At 51.9% G+C, this 12,274-nt stretch overlaps 1 protein-coding gene across 5 annotated transcripts in view; it reads left to right on the top strand.

Annotated features, from left to right (window-relative positions):
• The window catches only part of Ephb2 (EPH receptor B2), a 190,098-nt gene that overhangs the window by 53,316 nt on the left and 124,508 nt on the right, over positions 1 to 12,274 (top strand). For all 5 annotated transcript variants that reach the window (XM_028875401.2, XM_037203087.1, XM_028875402.2 and 2 more), the window contains exon 2: positions 9,468 to 9,532. In XM_028875401.2, coding sequence (XP_028731234.1) covers positions 9,468 to 9,532 — 65 coding nt within the window. The remainder of the gene's footprint in view (positions 1 to 9,467; positions 9,533 to 12,274) is intronic.

The raw sequence follows: 12,274 nt of genomic DNA, 5'->3' as shown, positions 1-12,274 counted from the left end.
ATGTAGAGCAAGGTTTTCTTCTGCCCCATTTTATAGATGAGAAAAATCAAGGCTCAGAGAAGAGACCAGCCCATGAGTGGTTCTTGGCATCCTCTCGGAATTCTTCATTTGGGCCATGGAAAGAGTATTCTGGCTCCCAGCTACTGGTGCTTATGCCCGGCTCCTGACTAGGCTGTGCAATGCCATCCAGGCCTAGATTCAAGTCACCTCAGCCACACCAGTGCAGGCAGGTACAGCAGGAGCTGTGGCAGGGCACAGGGCAGTACATGTCACATGGGGACCCTGGCAGGCTGGCTGGCTGACTACCTGGGCTGTGGGGAGCTGGAGCAAAGGCCCTTGGGTACAGCTACCAGGTGACCTCTCATCTTCATCCTCAAGCCCCTCCTGACTCTGACTTCCTTTCCTATACCAGGGTTGGTCTTTTAATGGTTCTCAGGACAGGCCATATGACTACCCTCTCCAGGCATCCTCCATGGCTCCCTGGTGCCTATGGATAAGATCCCAAGTCCTCAGGCCTGCATCCAAGGCCCTTTACATTCCAGCTTCTTCATACATGGCTCCCCCTGCATCGATGTGTAGCCCTGAGCCTACTGCAAGCTGGGCGTCTGTTTTGCCGGTATCCAGAATGGCCCAGGGCTGTCCCACCTGTGACTCCGTTGTGCTGAGCCCTCTCTACCCAGGCCAGTTACTTCTTCCTCTGAGATGTCTTTCCTGATTCCGTATCCAGAGCTGATTTTCTCACGTGTGACCCAGTTTTCCAGCCTGGACCAACCCGCTGCTTCTCTCTGCCGTGAGTTCATCCGTCGGGCATGAGTCTGGGTGCTCTTTGAGGCCGGGACCCGTGGGTCGGTCTCTGCATCGAAGACCTTGGCACAGGCTGAAGGAATCAATGTTCACTGAATGACTGTGACTCTGCTCCTACCCCAGCCAGAGGGGGAGCAGCCAAGGACAGCTGCCAGGAAGGAGGAGAAGGAGCCAAGCTAACAGAGCAGGAAGGGCCACGCATTCCAGGGAGAACATTCTGGAAAAGTCAAGTCATCAAGTCTCAGAGAAGTGTAGTGTCTTCTGCAAGCAGAGTAGCTGGACCCTTGAGAGTGGAAAGGATGGCCTGTGAGATAGCTAGCTAACCTGAATGGCAGGGCCGTGGGGTGTGTTTATTGCCAGGGGAGTGTCTGTGGGACACCGTGGGGCGTTAGGGTTGGTGACAGGATGTGGGCTTTAGTTTGGTTATCTAGCTGCCCTGTACAGATTCAATGTATCCAAAAGCGCCAGGCTCTCAGTGCTGGGACTATAGTGAAGAGGCAGACATCGCCCACACTCAAAATGAGGGCTCCAAGAGGGCTGAGGATGGGGCTTAGCTGGGAGAGTGCTTGCCTAACATCCACCAAGTCCTGTTTCAATCCTTAGCACCACATAAACCTAGGTATGATGGCCCTTGTCTGCAGTCCCAGCACTTGGGAGGTAGAGACAGAAGGGTCAGAACATAGGGCTACATAGTGAGTTTAAACAATGAGGACTTCACATCACTAAAGTTAACAATGGTCCATTTTACAGATGTGAAAAAGGAGGTCCAGAGAGGAGAGACCACTTCCTTGCAGTCACACTAGAAAGTGCTGGAGCCAAGGATCTATCTGGGCCATCTGGGCCTCCTCCCCCATTCTGCCCACTGAGATGGAGAGAATGTACAACACACACACACACACACACACACACACACACACACACACACACACACACACCACCCATGCATTAGTGATTTTTCTTGTTCTGTGTTGTCTCATTTTTGTGGCTACAGCCCTGGCATCTTAGAAATAACACAGATGTGGAGATGAACAGAAGTGTACCCACACATCCTAGTGTGCTTATTTTTCTCATCTCTGACATCAGCTTCCACAGCTGTAAAAGTCGGGTCCCAGGGCATGGACCCTGTAAGCTGTCAGGAACCTGAAATGGCACTAAAAGACTTGGCCAACCTTTAATATACCGTCAGTGCCTAGAAACGCTCCCTCCTCATGTCCTTGGGACTTACACACGTTAGTGCCAATGAACAGTGTATGTGGCCCTAGAGAATCCCAGCCCGACCTGGGCTTGGGCAGAGCTGGCGAGGTGGGTTGGGAAGCGGGGGGCATACATCTACCCCAGCCTGTGAGCAGGGCCCCCGTGCAGCCACCTCCCGTCGGCCCGATGCTAACGACTTCAGTGTGTCTCCCCTTTTAGCTCAAATATTTCTGAAATGCATACTGCTCATTCACACGTAGCCGGAGGGGCCGGCGGGCCTCCCCAGCCTGTGCAATCAGGGCCTCCTGATTGCTTTCTTCTGTGCAGTCTCCAGGAAGCAGAGGGGGTGCGGTGCAGCAGGGCCAGGGCCAGAGCCACTCCCGTGGCCCAAACTTTGTTTTCTCCAGAGGGAAACACACTCTGGTTCCAGTTTTTGCCCGATGGCTGAGAATTTGTGTGGCCTGACTTTCCTCAGCACTCCACTGGGGTCTTGGTTGGTGTCCTTTTTGTTTTTAATGGCTCTTCACTCCGTCAAGGCCTGGTAACTGGTCTTCCTGGTTACCAGGAGATGTGGGGGCAGATGCACAGCTGTGTCAAATGGGAGCTGAGCAGGTGACACCAGCGAGGCTGCTGAGGATGTTGGCTGCTGGGCATGGTCCAGTGCAGGGGCTTGGCAAGCCGCTGCCCTTTAGCAAGCAGCCACTGCTCCAACGCAGGCCCAGCCCCCAGAGAGCCTCTCCCACCAGGGTCACCCAGCTGGCTCCACCTCCACCACCTCCCATGAGCCAAGTTCCTCCTCCCCTCCTTGCTTCTGCCTCTGGTGTCCCTCCACCTGGTCCACTGTCACAGTTAGTTTTTGTCAACTTGACACAAACCTAGTCATACTTGGGAAGAGAGAATCTTAGTTGAGGAATGCCTCCATCAGATTGGACGGTAGTCATGTCTATGGGGGCATTTTCTTGATTGCTGATGGATGTGGGAGGGCCCAGCCTACTGTGACAGTGCCGTCCCTGGACTATATGAGAAAGGTAGCTAGCCAAGCCAGTAAGTAGCATTTCTCCATGTTCATACTTAGTTCCTGTCTCTAGGTTCCTGCCTTGAGTTCTTACTTGGCTTCTCTTGGTGATGGACTGTAACCTGTAAGCCAAATAAAACCTTTCTTCCAGTAGTATAGGTGGAGTTTTCATCATGGTTCCGCAAATCACCACACAGAGTCTTTTTGGGGGGGAGGGGGTTGTTTGTTTATTTGAGACAGGGTTTCTCTGTGTAGTTTTGGTGCCTGTCCTGGATTTTGCTCTGTAGACTAGGCTGGCCTCAAACTCACAGAGATCTGCCTGGTTCTGCCTCCTGAGTGCTGGGATCAAAGGTGTGCACCAACACCACTTATTATTAATTATAAATGCTTAGCCGATAGCTCAGGCTTGTTACTAACTAGCTCTTACATCTTAAATTAACCCATATTTCTTATCTGTGCTCTACCACATGGCAGTACCTTTTTCAGCATGGCATGTTCATCACCTGCTTAGTCTGCTGCTGGCTGGCGACTCTGCTCCCCTCCTTGTGCCCGCAAAAGTCCCGCCTAACCTCTACTTGCCTAGCTATTGACCAGTCAGCTCTTTTATTAAACCAATCAGAAGGCACCTTGGCAAAGACCCATCTTCACAGTGTACAAAAAGATTATTCCATAACACACAAGGTTGGTTGGTTGGTTTTGGACATTGTTTTATCACAGCAACAGAAAGCAAACTGAAACACCACCCCAGCCCACCCAGAATTGGCTGGCTCCCTCATAACTGGCTCTCAAGCCTCCATCACACTGCTCTTCCTCCAGAAAGCCATCCCCACAACCTGGCATCCCCCCCATCCTCTCAAATCTACCTCACACATCCTGAGCTATGGTCCTTGTCACATCCACATGGTGATTAATTATCTGTACCCAGTGACAGCAGTTTCCCTGTATGAGGGATTGCCATCATCACCAATCACACAAGGGTGAGGTAGACCGATGGAACCCAGTGGTCCCCAGAGTGTGCCTAGTGAGGTTGTGTTAGGTGACCCATAGACGGACGTTGGCAATTGTAGTTCTCATATTTAGTTTCCTTTTTCTAACGCCAGTGATACTGATTTTCCATTTATAATAATGAGGTATTTTTTTCCTCTTTAAAATGTACTTAAGAAAAAAAAATCAATTGGAAAGAAAAAAGTAAATGAATCATAGCAATCCGCGCTCGGGTTGGAGGTGGGAAGGCCAATGTCCTGTCTACGGGACAGGTTCCAACTTGCATGGCTGATGGTGTGGACTCCAGCAGGTGGGATGAGGGGATGTCGCACATGCCGAGCCCATCCTGGGTCCTGGGAACGTGGCTCCCACTCTTTGGGGATGTCCAAGCTGATGAGAGGGGTGGTAAACAAGGGAAGGACCTCTGTGCGTCCTGGGTCCTCTCAACACCCTGAGCTGCAGAGCTGCTGGGGTGAGTGGGCTCACTAGGGCTTTGCTGGGAGGTGACCTGGGGCAGATGAAGGCCACATAGAGAGGAGAGGCTCAGAAGGAGCCGTGCACGTGAGGAGCTGTATGTAAGACTGTGCCACATAGCCTGTGCTCCTCCAGTGCGGCTTGTCCGTGGGGTAGATGGGTCACCTGCAAGTTCCTAAGTTTTTGCTTGCCTCGGTTTTCTTAGTTCTGAAATAGTAGTGTATCGTGTACCTCTTGGCATTGTGCAGATATGAGTGAGCTTTTGGCTATTTTGTTTTCAGTGTGTTTTTTTTTCCCCATTGCATTTATTTGTCTTGTATGTGAGAGGGTGTGTGCCATCACCCACATGTGGAGGTCAGGGGACAACTTTTGGGAACTGGTTATCTTCTACTATGTGAGTCCCCAGGATTAGATTCAAGGTTTTACGCTTGGTAGCAAGTACCCTAACCACTGAACAATCTCCCATGCCTGTTGTTTTGAAAGAAACTGCATCTCCAGTAGCTCAGGCTAGCCTGGAACTCATTATGTAGGTGAGGATGACCTTGAACTCCTGATCTTCTGCCCAAATGCTGGGATTAAGGTATGTTCATGACCCTGCCTGGCTTCTGGGTCTTAATGGGGTCTTAGTGAACTTCAGCTTGCTCTCCCTTTGCAAATTTTGGGATTAGAGAGCTGTCTGGGGTACTATGAGAGGAAGTGCTGGGGAAAGAATTTAGGGTTGTTTTCCTGAGCCCACCCAGTTGCCTGAGGCAAGAACTATGATTTCCAGATTTCCAGGGTATGGAACCTGACTTCTCTGACAGATTTGAGTAGAACAAAGGAAGCTGGGATGCCCCAGGGAAGCAGCCTCAGATGGAGCAGGAAGGGCTCCTTGGAGGTTGTGGCCGTCCACTGAGGTCTGATGCTTGTGAGATGTTGGCAAGCCTTGGCGTCTCTGTGAGGAGGAAAGCTAGGCAGACTGCTCTGGAGGCCTCTGGACCCCCCTGTGTTTTATCTAAGAGGCCAGCTCAGGAGTAGGGAGTGTGCATGGCACTACATGGGCCTGGGAGCCCCATGCTACACCCAAGGCAACAGTCAGCGCTTAGTCCTTGAGGGCCTATGGTGTATGGGCCCTGGCTGACAGGTCGTGTCCCCCCCCCCCCCCCGTACTTACCCCCTGTCCATACCCAGAAGGAATTCAGGTGAGGAAAACAGAGCTTTGAAAGACTCAAGTTTAATAGGGTTTGGTTCCACATGCTGATAATCCCAGCTCTTCCAGAACCCAAGGCAGGAGGATTTCAAGTTCAAGGCCAGCCTGGGAAACTATTGCAAAACCTTTTAAAATACAAAAATGGCTGGGAATATAGCTTAGTGGTAGAATGCTTGCCTAGTATGTGCAAAGCCCTAGGTTCGGAGAGAGAGGATTCAGGAGGGAGGGAGGGAGGGAGGGAGGGAGGGAGGGAGGGAGGGGGAGAGGGAGAGAGAGAGAGAGAGAGAGAGAGAGAGAGAGAGAGAGAGAGAGAGAGAGAGAGAGAGAACAAAATGTCAAGGCTAGTCAGCACAGGAGGAAACCTGTGTGAAAACTGAGGTCTCAGCCAAGCATGGTGTTATATACCTGTTACTAGTACTCCATAGTCAGAGGCAAGAGGATTGCTACAAATTCTAGGTCAGCCTGGATGATATAGTGAGTTTGCTTTCTTTCTTTCTTTCTTTCTTTCTTTCTTTCTTTCTTTCTTTCTTTCTTTCTTTCTTTCTTTCTTTCTTTCTTTCTTTCTTTCTTTCTCTCTTTCTCTCTTTCTCTCTTTCTCTCTTTCTCTCTTTCTCTCTTTCTTCCCTCCCTCCCTCTCTCCCTCCCTCCCTTCCTCTCTCTCTCTCTTCCTCCTTCCTTCCTTTCTTTCATTTTTTCTCTCTTTCTTTCCTCCCTCTCTCTCTCCCTCCCTCCCTCCCTCTGTCCCTCCCTCCATCCCTCCCTCCCTCCCTCCCTTCCTCTCTCTCTCTTTGATATTACATTAAAATTTTTTATGTAGTGTGCATGTGATATACATGCACATATACACACTTGCCATGGTACGTAGGTGAGAGGCAGAGGACAACTTGTGGGAGTCAGTTTTCTCTTTCTATCATGTGGGTCCTGGGGCTCCAACTCAGATCATCAGGCTTGGTGGCAAGTACTTTTCCCAACAGAGTCTTCTTGCTGGTCCTGTACTGAGTTCTAATTTAGCCAGGGTGAGTTCCTGTCACACACAAAAAACTAAACAAGAAGTCAAGGTCTTTGCACAGGCAGAGGGTAGAAGGGAGTGTTAGAATTAAAAGGCCAAGGTGGGTTTCAGGGAGAATAGCCCTGTGCCCCCTCTAGCCAAAGCCCAAGGGGTCACAGTTTCCAGGAAGCTGGTTCAAGGCAAAGCCAGGTGAGGGAAGAGCAGGGTCAGGGCTCCGCTTGTGTCCTGCCTGCACCTTCCACTCCCGTTTGGTTCTTTCCTGGAAAGCGGCCGCCCTCTTGTTTATTCTTCTAGCAGTTTCCCACCCCACTTGGCCAGTGGGATGGGAGGAGGACAGTGTCCAGGGCTTCTGGGGAGCTACATTTAAGCCCTGACTTTTACAGTGTGCCTTGTGGAGTGTCATTCGTACCCCCCTGGGTCCGAGTTTCCATCGTCACTTCCAGCCCCTCCTCTAAGTCGTAGAATCTTCTAGTACTTTTTCCTTGGGGGTCAGGCCAGGAATCTAGCCAAGGGGTGGGGCCACCTGCTTGGCGGGCTGGCCTCCCATCCGACCCCACTCTGTCCCAGGAGAGGCTCCCCTCTCCCTGCCCCCAGCAGCTGCTTACAGGGCCCAGGCTGAGAGCCCAGCTTGGCGCGTCTCTGGCTGAGTCCGATGAGAGAAAACAGGTTAAAAGTTCAGCCCTTGTTCTCTCCAGGAAGAAGAATCTGTAGCATTCGAGTGTGAAAAGGAACCTTCTTTCAGCTCCAGAGCTACACAATGGAACTTCCCCCCAATTTGCCATCAAAAGGATGCCCTTGGCACTGGCTCCCACTGTCCCTGGCACCCTCCCCCCCCCACGGCCCCCTCTCAAGCGCAAGAGGACACAGTGACCACAAACTCGAGCCCCAGGCGGTCATGAGGCTCTTCTGCTGCCTCTCTTGTCAGCTCAGAGGTCTGGCTGGGGTCACCTCCGCCCAGACACTCCTCCCTTTTCCCACCCTCTATCGCCACCGCCCTGCCATAGTTCACACCCTCATGGCTTCCCATTTGGACCTTCTCTGCAGCCTGGACACTCCTGGCCCTGGTGCATCTAGCACAGACCAAATGACTAGTTGTATCAAGTGCCTGGAAATGTAGATGGTAGGAGGCAAGACACCCGTGTGCCCCAGTTCTTCACCAGCTCTTGAACCGTCTCCCACTGCTCCAGATGCCCCCTTCCCAAAATGAGGCTACTAGGCAAGACCAGGCAAGCACCTCAAATGGTCTGTTTTTCATTTCCTGGAACTCTATGGAGGAAGTGATTAGTGGCCACAGAGTGTAGAGATTGATTATTGATGCCTGCAGGGGATACAGAGATGGGCATGTAATGGCGGTACTGAATAATGATGCCTGAACTGGGCCCAACATTGGAGTAGGGTGGTATGTCTCCTATCGTAGGTGGTGTGGAGCTGTGAGCGTCTGTCTATCTCTCTGCCAATTCCCTCATAGTCATTTATATTCATACTCATCTCCATCTCCAGTCTGCTTCATAATAGGGTGTTTTTTTTTTTAAATAAATATTTATTATGAGTATGTGTGTATATATGCACATGCATGATGGGGCTAATCCATGACCCTAGGGGCATGTTAGAGGGCAATTCTGTGGCGTTGGCTCTCTGCTTCCACCGTTTTGGGGTCCTAGAGATTGAACTCCCTTCATTTAACAAGCGCCTTTACCTGTGGAACCAGCCATCTCACTGGCCTCCTGCAGCTGAGTCGTCGTTTTCTCTCTTGCAGTACCCAGGCCAGTGCCTGGTGTGTAACGGACGTTGAGATGTGTTTGTTGAATGAATGCTTGAAAGCATCTGCGTAAATCCGTTCAAGATGTGACAGTTCAGTTCAGTTTCGACAGCCCTTGGTAGGAAAGGACTAGAAGGGAAGGATACTGACTCTGATCTGCAAGGGCCCGTGGATCTCCGTCACTTTAAGCTGTGTGGCTTTCCCCCCATCAGCTCCTGGTTCTGACACTGGTTTGAGTCTCCGGGACCCCATAGAGCAAGTGGCAAGCACGCTCTGAAGTCTGTTCTTAACTCCCCTCTTCAGGGCTCCATCCTGGGGTGGAGTTGGCTGGACACTTGAGGATGAGACATGGTGTAAGGGATGACGACTGGAGAAGAGGGAGGGTACCTGTCCTGAGGCCAGTAAGGCAAATGCTGGGTCCCCAGAGGTTGAAGAGGGGCCTCCTCCAAGGCTGTCATTCCAGTGTCTGAGAATTTGATATAGACTGAAAAGCAAATAGATACTTGAATTTTGATGTAAAATTTTGAGGAATTGGTGGTGGATCCTCTGAAACACCTAAGACTAATCCTAGATTAAGATCCTCCACCAGCCCATGAGGTGGTGGCTCATGCTTTTCATCCCAGCACTTGGGTGGTAGAGGCAGGTGATCTCTGAGTTCGAGGCCAGCCTGGTCTACAGAGCGAGTTTCAGGACACCTGGAGCTACACAGAGAAACTCTAAGTAGAAAAACCAAACAACACTCCCCCTGAAAAAGACCCTCCACCAGGAAAGGAGGGGCAAGATAGTGAGATGTGGTTAGCTGGGGGGTAGGGATGACCACAGAGAGAGGGGTGTAATGGAAAAATGGACTCTAGCAGTTGGCTAGGCTTTTGAGTAAGGGGGAATGTGAAACTCGAGGCTGGATCTATAGGACAAATGGTCTGGAGGACTGGAGGAAATGCTGTAAGGAAGAACTTGGAGGGGTGGGATCCCAGGGTCAGCAGAGTAACTGCCAGCACTGGGAAGTGGGGCGGGTGGTGACTCTTTGCTCTTCCCACAGAAACACTGATGGATTCTACCACGGCGACGGCTGAGCTGGGCTGGATGGTGCATCCCCCATCAGGGGTGAGTTCTGGTCCCTCAAACCCTGCTTGGCTGGCTCCCAGCATGCCTCAGAGTCTACTGATGCCTCACACATCCCCTCACATCCCAGCCCCTTTCCTCTCTTAAGGGCCGAGCCTCTCACATCTCACCCTCCCCATCCCACCCACCCTTGATTGAGTACCCGTTCCCATGACAACATGTGGACACTTTGGCCTTTATCCCATAGAATTCCCCAGGGGAGGCTGAGATGTAGGTACTCACACGGTGCCCATTTCAGGAGAGGGAAGTATATGGTTCTGTTCTGGGCCAGAGACCACACCAGGGACCTTTTACATGCCATCTCCAATACAGAAACTCCAAGAAATAGCCACCTGCCGGGGCCTGGCAGCTTCTAATGAAGGGGTTCAGGATTGTTTGATTGTGGTTCAGTTTTTGGTGCTTGGGGATCAGACCCAGGACCTCATACAAATATTCTACCACTGAACTGTACCCCACCTGGGGCTCAGGTTTGTATCAGGGACCAACTCCTCACCACCCCAACTCTGAATCTCCATAGTACAAGGATCCCCTGAGTGCACATCCCTGGCTTCTTTTATGTTTGTTTTGAGAAAGGGTCTCATGTGTCGCAGGCTAGCTGCAAACTAGCTGTGTAACTAAGGATAACATCGACCTTCTGCTCTTTCTGCCGCTACTTCCTGGATGTTGTGATTACAGGTGTGCACCACCAGAATCTGTTCCGTTCTGTGCTAGGGATGGAACCCAGGGTGGTGTGCATGCTAGGCAAGCACTCTAGCAACTGAGCTACATACGTCCCCAGCCCTTCCCTGAGTTCTTATCGCATCCCCTGGATAGGGTCTGAGCCCGTGTCTGCCCCCAGTATCCTGAGAGAAAGACAATGATGGACCTTCCTGTCTCTCCCTAGCATTGTCCCAGTTCCACCTGTCAGCTGGGACCGTGGGCAGCCTCTTTGCGTTTCTGACTCTGGTTTCTTTACCTGTGAAACAGTGGTCTCCCCCACTGCTACCGAAGGTTTCCCTCAGAGTGTGACACAGAGGTTATCATAGGCTGGCCCCCAATAGAGAGCAGCTATAATCATCATCATCATCATCATCATCATCATCATCACCACCACCACCACCGTCAGTTTTAGCATTCATTCTCCCAGGGTCTCTGGGGAGGCCCTGGACTCTACAGCCCATCCCCCCTTCCCACTCCAGTCTTCCAAGGGGACTCAGCTGCAGCCCTAGGGATCCATACCCACCCCCCTCAGGCCTCGCTCTCAATAGGCAGGGCCCCAGGGTCAGGCTTCTTTCTGTGGCTCTTTCTTGTCACCAATTTTCCATCTGCGAAAACTGCTGGGCCCACGGCCCCCACCCTGCCAGTAATGAGGCCAGGCTGGGCTGCAGGGCCCCCGGACGCAATTATTTGGGGTGTTTGGGCTGCAGGGCCTCCGCATGTTAATTAGAGAGAGGGGAGAAAGGCAGAGCGTTCTAATTAAGTGCTCTAATTAAGTTCTGAGGAAGAGCAGCGGTTGTAACAAGGGGCTGACTTTGTCACATGGTGCCACCAAAAGGAAAAAAAAAAAATTAAATGTGATGTAGGGAGCTTCAGAGTCGCCATTGAGGTAGAGGCTGGGCCAGCGCGCTCTGGCTCTGGCTTTCCAATGGACATGCACCTTTCACAGCATGTAGCTCCCTCCAAGTCCTACACAGCATGGTCCTGAAAGAACAGTGGCTGACATCTCCATGATCACCCGCCATCCCCATGGTCCCATTTAGCAAATGGGGAAATCAAGGCCCAGGGAGTGGAGAGGAATTGCCCAAGATCATGCAGCATGTTAACCGTGCTTATTCTGAGGCAATATGGATAAGCCTGGGGACGGGACCAAGACTCTGTGACTTGAGTCAAGTGGCCTCACCTGTCTGGTCTCATCTCCCTCTTCTGTGAAATGGAGCTCACATGCCATGTGTGAGAATCACGACAAAGCATGAGACACTGTGAAGGCCTTAGCCTCAGGCCTGACGTGGGTGGGGGGACCAGCCCCACCCCGGGGGTTGGGGGAGCACAGCAGAAGAGAAGGAACCTGCCCTCCGTCAGCATTCCAATCCACTGGGGAGACCAGAACCAGGAGGCTAAGTGTTCCTTGTCCTCAGGGAGAGTCAGTGAATGCAAACCCAGGAAGCTGTGGACAGGTGCTGTGACAGGCCTGGATGTTTGAGAGCCGGTAACACACAGTGGCAGAGTGTTTGTGGAGCATGCGCAAGGCCTGCGTTCTGTCCTCAGCACCACAGGGGAAACAGATTAACAAAGGACACTGGAGAGAGGCACAGCATTGGACAGAGGCCCAGCCATGGAGGTGACCTCAGCCTGCGTCTGCAGAAGTGACTGGGTCTCACCCTCTTTCTATCTGCTCATAGGCAAGCCAGCCCCCACAGCATGGAGACTTAGAGGGTCTTTTTGGTTAATGATAGCTCAGGCAGGGACTCAGGGAGGTGTCTGAGCACCTTCTCTTGACAGCAGGGGCAGTTAGCTCCTTCCGGGTACCAGGAGGCATCCGTTCCCAGAGGAGATCTCAGCCAGTGCAAGCCCCCAAGGGAAGCTGCTGTCCTGGGGAAGGACCCTGGCTTCCCTGTCACCCTGACCAGTAGGTGTATGGGCCATCTTCCTCCATCAGATTGAGAGTCTCCAGAGGGCAAAGACAGCATCTTCTTCACTGACAGGGAGCTCTCGAGGGGGCAGAGGCTCTGTCTCCTCCACAAAACA

Source organism: Peromyscus leucopus, chromosome 2 (assembly GCF_004664715.2).
Source record: "Peromyscus leucopus breed LL Stock chromosome 2, UCI_PerLeu_2.1, whole genome shotgun sequence".
Taxonomy (NCBI): Eukaryota; Metazoa; Chordata; class Mammalia; order Rodentia; family Cricetidae; genus Peromyscus; species Peromyscus leucopus.
The sequence above is the reverse complement of the archived record's forward strand: the minus strand, read 5'-3'. Positions and strand labels throughout refer to the sequence as shown.